The sequence below is a fragment of the Trachymyrmex cornetzi genome, unplaced genomic scaffold (genome assembly GCF_001594075.2).
Source record: "Trachymyrmex cornetzi isolate Tcor2-1 unplaced genomic scaffold, Tcor1.1 scaffold117, whole genome shotgun sequence".
Classification (NCBI taxonomy): domain Eukaryota; kingdom Metazoa; phylum Arthropoda; class Insecta; order Hymenoptera; family Formicidae; genus Trachymyrmex; species Trachymyrmex cornetzi.
In genome coordinates, this window is record NW_017295730.1 from 1602716 (window position 1) to 1613171 (window position 10456).

The window sequence follows — 10456 nt, forward strand, 5'->3', positions numbered from 1 at the left end:
CAATCGCATATCCGTTCTTTATATGAAAACAGCATTTTATAAATTTCGTTACAATACAATAGGCCTGTTCGTTTTGATTGAACTTTTGCATCAGTTCATCTTTCTTCTACTTTCTTCTTGAAGAGAAAAGGAAGAAAGATGAACTGGTGCAAAAGTTCAGCTTTGGGTATTAATTATGAAACTTGATCCCGGTTGACCACGGCTCGATTGGACACCACCAATCACAGCGACCGATGCTTAGGAGCTTTGTAGTTTCAAGCGCTGTGAGTGGCTCGTGTCCAATTGAGCCGTGTCCAACTGGGTGCCACCCCTTCATCCCTAGGATGGAAAGTGAAAAGTGAAAATTTTATCCATTGAAGTTAATGGAGAAATTTTTCACTTTTCACTTTTCATCCTAGGAAAAAAGTTTCATGATTGATACCAAGAAAAAGAACAGTGAGAGGTCTTATTTATTAACTCAACAGATAACTATAATATTGATTTATTTCGACTGCCAATATGTTTATCGATTGTCAGTTTTTATCTTTTTTCCTACCGTTGAAATATAAATATTAATTTCAAAATTAAATAATTTAATAATAATAATTGATTAAATTAATTAAATAATAATAGTTGACAAGTTAATTAATAAATTAATTAAATTTAATATTAATTTGAAGTTATGCTGCTTTTCAAGATTACGTTTACGTATTATTATTATTATATATTTATGTTAAATTTACACTTTTTTATGTATACAAGCAATGTAAAATATGTAAGTTATTATAAATTAGGGGACACAATACAGAAAGAAGTGATTTTTTTTATTTAGTATTGATATATAAAAATATATGAGCGAGATAATTGATATAGAAATAATGGGAATTTAATTAAAATTCATGTATTATTCAATTTAGAATATTTAATTGTAAAAATAATTCATCACTGAGGTCTGGTTCCACCAATGTAAGATTAACTCTAATCTCGATTCAATTTATTAACCTTTTTAAAATTTTTAATTCTAAGAATAAGCTAAACAATAAATTAAACCAAAATTAAAGTTACTCTTATATTGGTGGAAATGACTCTTACAGTATTTACAGTAATGATAACAGTACTATTTTTTACAAAAAATATTTGCAATTAATAGAGCACTGATTTTCTTTTAATTACGCGTGTATATCAGGTACAAGAATTTATTTCCTTTGTAATCAATACCATTCAGCAACTGCATTTAATTCCTTGATTCCATTGGAATTATTGCCATAAATAATACTATTCAGGTAGGAAACTTGCGCAAACTCTTTACGAGCTTGTGCCATTCGGTATAAAACAGGACAGTCCAAAGACACGCATTCTATGTTACCCAATTGTCCAATGCAGGAATGACAGATCTGAAAAAAGATCATTAAAATTAAATAATGATTATTAGTCGCAATATAGCTTAATATAAATATTCACGTCTAAGGAAAAATTTATGCTCGTTCGCATAAATCTCTTTTCTACGTTTATGCTTACAGCAGTAATTTGTTGATGATTCCTTTCCAACTGTTTTATCTTTTCGAGAAGTACGAGGACGGTCCGACTTGGCTGCAAAAGACAATCTGAACAAATCTCTTTATTAGTCTGTTCCCCACAGGTAATGCACGACGTGGAACTGAAGAACTGGCGAATAGTGGACTTTGGATTACCTCCTCCTAAGTGTGCGATATTATCGAAATTCGAACGATGGGAGATTTCTTTATACCTGTAAATGCGGTATCCATTATTTTCAATTACGATTCGATGAAACAGTAATTACGCGTGTTATAATTATGTTATTTAAAAACTCGACAGAGTATTCTTCAAGAGAGTATTCAATAGTTACACATTATAGTATTTTTTTTTTATAATAAGAGACGAACAAGGATTATTTGAAGTACACAAATATATCGTTTAAATATTCGTAATCTTCACAGTTTTCACATTTACCACGCATTAACGTCGATTCGGAATAAATTAAAGCAGCGATTGAGGGGCGGTATGATGACTTTCGTTATATAATACACAGAGTTCGGAATTAATGACGGATCGGCGACGACTTCCATTGGCGTGCGCACGCAGTGGATGAGCGCTTGATTTGGTGCACCTGCGACGATGACATAGCGAACGCGCTCGCTGGTGCGCGGCACAGCGCGAGGATCCTTCTTGATCAACCTGCGTGTCAGTTCCAACGCTGGCACGCAAGCGTTGGCTTTGTATCCGCGCATTCCACGAAATTCTTTCGCGAATGTAAGATCCAGGATGGATACGCTCCGCTGAAAGATCTTGTCGAATTGCCTAATTACATACTGCTTCACCAGGGAGACGTCCTTCGTCTCGAACAAAATTTTGAGAGATTTTTCAAGTATCTGCAATATGCGAATATTTTACTTTAAAGTTATAAGGATTTTCTTCTTAACGTGTTTATCGTTACTTCTTTTTTTACTTTAGAAACTGCGGGACATCCATCTCTGCGAACCGTTTCGATCCCTTTAGCCAGGAACTCGGGCTTCTCTTGATCGCGAGTTTCATACATATATCCGCAATATCGTTTTTTCGTCTAAAATTTTAAATTTAATAATATGATCATTGTGATGTTTGCTTTACATATAGTAATTATTAATCTTGTTACTTTTTAATATCTTACTTGTAAAATAGATGGATGGAGAACTTTCTCAAATTTAAGCTTCACGGGCGGAGGATTAATTGCGGTAACAGCATCTGCGATTTCCTCGCCGATAGTAAAGGCCTCTTCTCGAGATTTTCCAGGCAATAGTATAAATAAAGAATCTGTATCCCCATAAACTACTCGTGCGCCCCATCTTGGTGTGGTTTCCACCAATTTGATCGCACGTTCCAATGTCTCTCGCCCTTTGCTAACTACGCTATCACCTATCTATAAAAAAATGTCAAAATCATTTTCGCAGCATGTTAAAAAATTTTGTCAAATTATTCTATCTTTATATATCTCATTAAAACATTGTACCTCAATACACGGCATTCTACCGCTAAAATTGGCGGATGTATAGCCGTAAGTAACGTTTGCAATTAACTTGAGACCCAATTGCTGAGAATGAAGAACGCGCTGCAACGTACGATTTTCTGCCGGATGCAGCTTCATAGATTCCTTCACCATCAGACGCGTATTCAAAATTTCCGAAAGCATACGCGGTAGTATTCCTTGACGTACCTCTTTCTTTACAAAGGCTACACCGCAAGGCGAAAAGTTTATTTTGTCTTGCAACTTTAATGCCGTATTCTTCCTTACTCTTAACGTTGCTGCACCAAAATCGAACGGCCCGTATCTAATAGAGGAAAATATCAAATTAATAAGTTTAATCTGATTTTTCTGATATTATAGATATACTCACTGGCCTATGTGTTCTATTCTCCCTAAACAGGTAGAGAAACAATAGTTATAAGCAATGATCATACTCGGATATAAACTTTGGAAATCAAGCACGATCAATGGATCGGTATAAAATTTAGACTCGGGTTCCATGATCAATGGCAGACATTCCGGAGCTCGCATCTTGGCTCTCTGGTGCATGGATGGCGAGATTGGAATGTAATTCATGGGTTTCGCTAATCTGAGCATCATAGACTCCACGCGAAATTGCGAGCCTCGCGAGAAAACTTCATAAAATTGTATACCGAAAAGTCGGGCGAGTTCACATGTGCGACCTATAATGAAACTTCAGAGTAAAATAATGAATTTAAAAAGTTGGGAATAAATAATAATAAATATTATAAGAGAAAATTTAAGAGAATTTGAATTTTTAATTTTCACCTATAACATCCAAATGACCTAGAAGCTTAAGAGTACCAACAACTCTAACGATATAATGATGTATAACTCTGCTTTTTATTATCATGCTCTCCTGTTTCCACCAAGTGGACAACGTCTTGAAGGAAGGACACGGAACTCTTTTATGTAAAACGTGATGCATGACGTTCTCAAAAGTGTACGTCAATAATGCTGGAAGAAATTAAATTATTCTTATATCGTTTGAATAGTAAAAAATATAAAGTAATCTTAAAAGATATAGAAAATATCTCACCCGCTTCATGTCTCATAATCCTCCAGATATCAAGGAGATTGCGACCAGGTACTTTTACATCACCTATGTCGTCCTTTTCAACCACGTGAGCATCGGATTTGGAATATATTTGCATATGTGGAACCCTCGAGATTCTCAGTGAAAAGTTATTGAAACCAAGATGAAATGCTCGTTGAAAAACGTAGCCCCATGAAAGAGCCTCCACTTCCCAACCAAGTAGAATGTCTGGATTGTGCCGCTCAATCAATTTTACAAGGCTGTTGAACGCATCCTGTTCCGTTGGAACATATAGAATTGGACACCTCGCACTAGCAGAATGGATCTTATTGAGTCTTGCGCTTATAGAGTTAGAATTTACAATTATAGCGGCTAAAACAAAAAAAAAGGTATTATCTGGATAACTTTCGTTACACTTGAAGAAATATTAAGTTTTTCGATTTGCAAAGCGAAGTTTCGAGAGATATAAAATATTCTTCACATTAAATTATTAGTATTAATTACCATGTTCTATCTGTTCATCTGTCGTAGCATCTGTTGGAGCGTCGTTGTAAATTGCGTAAAATAATGCAGCAATAGAATCATACTGCGGATCAGGGAGAAGATCTTCTCGAGTAACAGCGTGCACTTCGAGAGACAATAACGTTAAATACTGATGCTGCAGAAAATTTAAAGAAACGTGAAATGAGCTCTAGACTTACTATATACAAATAAAATTAAAACACACTTACTACTGTTACTGCTCTAGCTTTTTGAAGATTTTCGTTCGAGACATTACTTCCGTAGCTTCCTTTAGATGAACATTCAATTTGACCGTACGAAACACCTAGCTGCGTCTTATCCTGTTTATGTAATAACGGATTTGCTAGTACTTTTTTTAAAGAAGGATCTAAACTCTTTTCCGATATCAATGAATCATTAGAATTTTGTGTCTCTAATTTCCTGGTTTCATTAGATGTTTTATTCAACATGCTTTGTTGAGGCATTGGTGAATCTATATGACGCTCCACGTTTGAATCATTACTGTTTAAATTATTAGACGTCCCTGGCTGGGATTTAATCTCTTCGTTAGTGGCATTAATCGACGGATGCTGTACGTCTTGTACATTTAACGCCTTTTCCTTATTCTGCTTACACGATTTGGCATCAGAATTTTTTTTCGATATGTATTTTTTAGCTCTAATCCAATCTCTAACATTCTTAGAAGATGGTGGTTCCATAAGTGGTTTAATCGTTAACGAATTATATCCTGCAAGCGTCCGTTTGATATGATAAGATTTTATATTCGCTCCAGATGGATAAAATTCATTGACTTTCATTCTTCGCCACAGTTTAATACTCGTTACTTCTTCCAGACTAGATTTAAACGCGGGTTCGTCGAAATATGGAGCGTTAGTATTCGAGGATTCTTTCTGTTTCGCAAGATCGAGTTTGTTGCCGAAAAACGGTTTTTGCGATCTACATTTCGGAATGCCGTACATCGTCATACTTTCCAGAATCCTTCTAGGACTAGGAGGCTTGTACTTCGTAGTAATTGTAATTATTGCATTTTTCGATGAACGACGAGCCCTCCGCTCCGACGACGAACTTTGACTGTCGCTCTCTATCTTTTGGTTGAGATGTTGGGTGAAAATTATGTTACATACATCTTCTTCATCGTCATCTAGATCAGTTTCAGGAATAACGTCACTATGAGTTTTTATAAACTTCTTTGCCAAGTTTCGTATGTCTGACGCATAGTTTCTTTCGGGAGACACATAATTAATACTTTTTTCTGTACATTGACTGTTTGGGACACTATCATCACTGTTTGCATTGCTAGAGATAAGTGTAGTTGCCTCTGCATATACTTGATTACTTGAATGCCCAAGTGCGATTAAAGTTTCAGATTGATTCTTGTTATGATCTGATTCTATAAAAATATCTTCTTCATAATCCAAGAAGGACAATCTTTTACGAACCTCTTTATTCGTTTTAATCAATGATTTTTCACTGCTTTCTGTTCCCTTTTGGTGATCTTGTATTGATTCGTGAATCGTTGTTTTAATTTTAATATTGCTACAAATATACACACATATTAAAAAATTACTTAAATGATTTAAATAATTAAAATTTTTTAACTATACAAAATATGCAGATCTTACACATTATCTATTTCATTATTAATATCGTTATCAGTACCATTATTTTCTGAAAAAGAAAGAAGTCTTTTATTTATATAAAAAATAGTAAAAACCTATATTATTATTAATAAAATGTCACTATTAAATCGGAAGAATGGTATGTTATTTCCATAAAAAATTAATTTCCAATAAAGCTACTTGAATTACAATATGAATTTAGATCAATGGGAATAAATCTAATTAAATAAAAGAATTCCTATTCGGTTAAAACGGATCTACTTGAATTACCTAGTTCAGAGTTAAACAATTTTTCACGAAGCAAGCTCACACGTAACGGACGTTTTTTGTGTTTTGGTGTAGTAGAAGTTGAAGGAATATCAGTTGTCGGTACGTATTGATTTCTTTTTGGAGATTCGCATTGTCGAACAGGACTTTTACTGGATTTCGGAGATGTAATAGTAATATTAAGAGGCGAGTAATTTCCTGACAACTGTGGACTTCGAGACGCCTTGCTTGGAGAATTATATTTTCTTTTTGGCGTTTTAGCCACGTTTCTTCGTTTATTGGATGACTCATGATCGTCGTCTTGAGAATCAAATTTCCTTTTCTTCGGAGTAATTTGAACTATATTTTGTGGTGTGTTCTTTTTATCAGATTTATAAGTGCACACGCGTTCTTCTTGTTTTTCAATTGTCACATCAGCTTCGGATTCAGCATCGCTCGAGTCAGCTGTAGCCCCATCGACATTCGATATTGTAAAGTTTACTGAAAAATCATACAGTTCATGATAAAAGTGATGATTGCTATTTAAAAGGCCTTCTTCTTGAATACACGATTTAAATTCTTGTTCACAATTACACTTGTTTTCTTCATCATTTGTTATATAATTGACATGTTCCATGGTTTCAAATGTTTCTATCTCATCTATATCATAAACATCCAAGTCCTGATGCTCTAGTTGTAACTGCCATCGAGTAACATATAATTCTTCTTCTATCTTCTTATTATGTACAATCCTTTTTCTATTGTATTTTAAATAACGTTTCTTTCTTGCGACAAAACTTATATCAGTATGCGGATGTTTTACATTTATGCCCCACAGATGTTTGCTTGTTTTAAAAAATATATAAAAATAATATCTATTTACAAAGTTGTATAATTCTTTTCTTAAATGATATCTATTAGGATTATTTACATTTATATATTTAATAATATCCATTAAATTAAAATTTCTATATAAAGTACACATGGCATAATCTTTTCTCGCATTAATGACAGAAACATAGTTATTTCTAGAATTTTTAGTTATTATTTTAGGAAGGCACTGAACTGCCATACAACATGCTATATCATCTTTATTACTCAAACTATTTGTAGTTTCTTGATGTTTTGATACGATCTCATATAAATCATCAACTCCATCAACTTGTGGAAAATTCACGAGCGTGACATCACCATCATTTTCTTCAGTAACGTTTGATTCATCTGCAGATTCAATGTTCTGCTTATTATCTACAACTTTTATTGTATTGTCATGTTGACTGGATCTCTGATTGTACACTGATTCCCAAGAACTTAGATCTAGATCAAAACTTGTGATATTTAAATCCTCAATCTCTTCTTCCTCTGGATCATCCTTAATCCGTTCGTTGAACATAGAATATTGAGACCCAAGAACGCTATCGTCATCTACATTACTCGCAATCTCATTTTCTTCCGCTAAATCAGCTAGCATATCTATCAGTTGTATATCATCTGCATCCACTATGTACAAAACAGATTTTATTTTTACTTTAGATTTTTTTTTTGTAAATATATATTTTTATAATGCACTCAGTAATGTGAATAGAACATACTTACAAAAACTAGTATCTGTCATATTACTTTGACTTCGAGTTGCGTCTAAAAACGCTGACGATGCCAATTGCAACAATTTACAATTATCAGAAATTGTTCTTTCAAGATTTTCTTCAGATACAAGAGATTCGCTATGATTTAGAATATGAGATGCATTTAAGACATTTTTATTATCTTCTACTTCAATAGGATATGAAGATACCATCGTATTTGAAGTAATTGTCTCGTTGATCTAAAATAAAAGAATTAAATCGAATTAATATACATGTATTAATTATATTATCATAATCTAATGGAAACAATGTATGAAATACTTGTGATATAGCATTCAGTCTTTTTAATAATTGATCCTTTTGATAAACATCATTGCTAGTTGGTGGTAAAATAACTTTGCTCGGGGTTTTGGGATATAATAATTGCGACTTTGCATTTTCTAGACCAGCTTCGGCCCTTCTTGCTTTCTCTTCATTCCAAATCGCAGCAAGACCAGGATTCAGCTCTAATTTTTCATTGACACTTTGTCTATTCAGAATCCCTGAAGCGTGCACATCCACTTCCAACTCGCACATGCTTTGCCTTGTTATTGATACCGGAAGGTATGCTTCTGACTCTAGAAAATCCATTGACGATCTGCTTTGGCTATCTTCTGTTGCACATCCTTGCAAAGAGTGTCTGTATTTTACGCTATTTAAATTGATTAAATTCATGCCATAGAGATTGTAATCTATCATAAATTGTAGAATATATGGAATGTGTGCCTCATATGGCTGCAGAGTTTGATTGAGAACAACACCATTCTGAAAAGAAGTTTGTTTCACATTGTTCAATATCTTCCCCTTAAAATTGCATACAGTACTACATACATGATTATATCTTTTGCGCAAAAAAATAAAGTAGAATTATTTACCTGCAGCAAATCTGCCGTCCTTTTAATTATGGCTGGATTATAAAAATATATTTTAAAAAACAAATGTTCTTTCTCATGATAACCATAGAAAGGTCTACAAAGTAACATACATATTACGCAATAAATAAAACAATAAATAAATGAAGAAATATAAATATCTTTCTTCTATTAAAAATAAAAGATTCTGATTTAAATTTTGCTTACATTCCTGATACTCGTTGAATTTTGTACACATGTTGGTTGGTAGATAAAGTGGAACCAAAAGATGTATTGAGTGCAGAATCAATCGCTGCAGCTAGTTGATAAGCATAACTATCTGTATTCTCTTGGACAGTGCATGGGACATATAGGTATGGAAAGACACCGTGAATATGCAAGCATGTCTTCTTTCCTGGAAACCGTCAAACTTTATAAATGACAAAACTTTTTGATAACAGCTTAGCATAATCTGTAACATATTATGAACATAGATTATCTGCTATTTTTGTTCATTTACCTGTGGCAGTTGAGCCGAATGCTCTGATTACCGGTACTTTTTTTACTTCGGAGCCACGAAACTCTGAGAATGTCACATCCAACTCGGGTATCGGAGATGACTGATAACTATCAATATTTACCAAAGTGATGGAAAGCATGTTCTGCAATGAGAATATGTATAACGATTACAAATAAATATACTTAAAATAAAACAGCGTAATAGTATTCTGGTAAAAAGAATAACGAGTCTCCGCTTACGAAATGCAGATCATTGAGAATCGAAACACGTGCGTGTTGGTTCGACGATATAAACAAACAGAATAAGATAAATGTCCCTATTTGTGACTATGACCCTATTTGTGACCACTCGTGGACTTTTATTAAATTAATCAGAAGTTTTAAGTAATTTATCTTTGCAAAGGGTATTTATCACGTTTAGCGATTAATTAGCCATGGTTTGATATATGGTTTCAGTAATATTTGACTAACAAATATTCATGAAAATGTGAAATAAGGTGCTCGTGTCTCCACCAGTGACAGATTTTCGCACATGTTGTCGCCATGTTAGTAGATAGTTTGTCACAGTCACAGCGCCGTCACATTTTTGTTATCGTTCAGGATAAAACGTCGTCTGGGATTAAGATTTTTCGTAAAAGTGTCAGTGAATATTTAATAAATATTGTGCTATGTGTAAATTCTAAAAAAGGTCAGTAATTTTGAATATATAAGCTGCTTTCCATTTACACCGATTCTTAGATAATTCTCACTTGTGACGTCATAACTCAGTTGAATGCGCGTTTCTTTTGCATTCTGACAAGTGAGATTCAACTGAGTTTTGAACCATAATCTGCACAAGATCGAAACCGTGTGCTTTAGTGAGTCTCGTAAACTCACTTCAAAGTGAGGTTATGAACCTGTGTTGATATGTGATAACTTTTTACCAAAGTAAACAAGTAGTGACGTCATTAATCTGAGTATAAAATACTCAGCTCACTTCAGATTCAGTTTCACTTGTGTGTAAATGGAAAGCAACT

The 10456-nt window shown here is 33.7% G+C and overlaps 2 protein-coding genes across 2 annotated transcripts in view; one reads left to right on the forward strand and one right to left on the reverse strand.

Moving 5' to 3' along the window:
• Window positions 1-1142: 1142 nt before the first annotated feature.
• DNApol-zeta (DNA polymerase zeta catalytic subunit) lies at window positions 1143-9733 on the reverse strand. Its single transcript, XM_018515124.1, has 19 exons — window positions 9442-9733; window positions 9150-9336; window positions 8946-9039; window positions 8353-8835; window positions 8042-8270; window positions 7550-7945; window positions 6470-6946; window positions 6203-6248; window positions 4790-6116; window positions 4563-4716; window positions 4062-4430; window positions 3791-3979; window positions 3372-3684; window positions 2987-3305; window positions 2648-2896; window positions 2447-2560; window positions 1951-2369; window positions 1498-1726; window positions 1143-1373 (listed from the first exon to the last, which is right to left on the reverse strand). The coding sequence occupies exons 1-19, from the start codon at window positions 9578-9580 to the stop codon at window positions 1191-1193; spliced, it is 5916 nt and encodes a 1971-aa protein (XP_018370626.1). The 5' UTR covers window positions 9581-9733; the 3' UTR covers window positions 1143-1190.
• A 279-nt stretch (window positions 9734-10012) lies between these two features.
• The window catches only part of LOC108765330 (tigger transposable element-derived protein 1-like), a 5802-nt gene continuing 5358 nt past the window's right edge, over window positions 10013-10456 (forward strand). The window contains exon 1 of the mRNA XM_018514010.1: window positions 10013-10128. The gene's annotated coding sequence lies outside the window, so the exon portion shown is untranslated. The remainder of the gene's footprint in view (window positions 10129-10456) is intronic.

Bases quoted from the DNA above. Each gene is read 5' to 3' on its own strand.
- DNApol-zeta (XM_018515124.1), bottom strand. From the start codon at position 9,580: ATGCTTTCCATCACTTTGGTAAATATTGATAGTTATCAGTCATCTCCG. The intron at 6,117-6,202 runs GTAAGATCTGCA...GTATATTTGTAG, and splicing joins AATAATGAAATAGATAATGT to CAATATTAAAATTAAAACAA. The intron at 2,370-2,446 runs GTAAAAAAAGAA...CGCATATTGCAG, and splicing joins GATGTCCCGCAGTTTCTAAA to ATACTTGAAAAATCTCTCAA.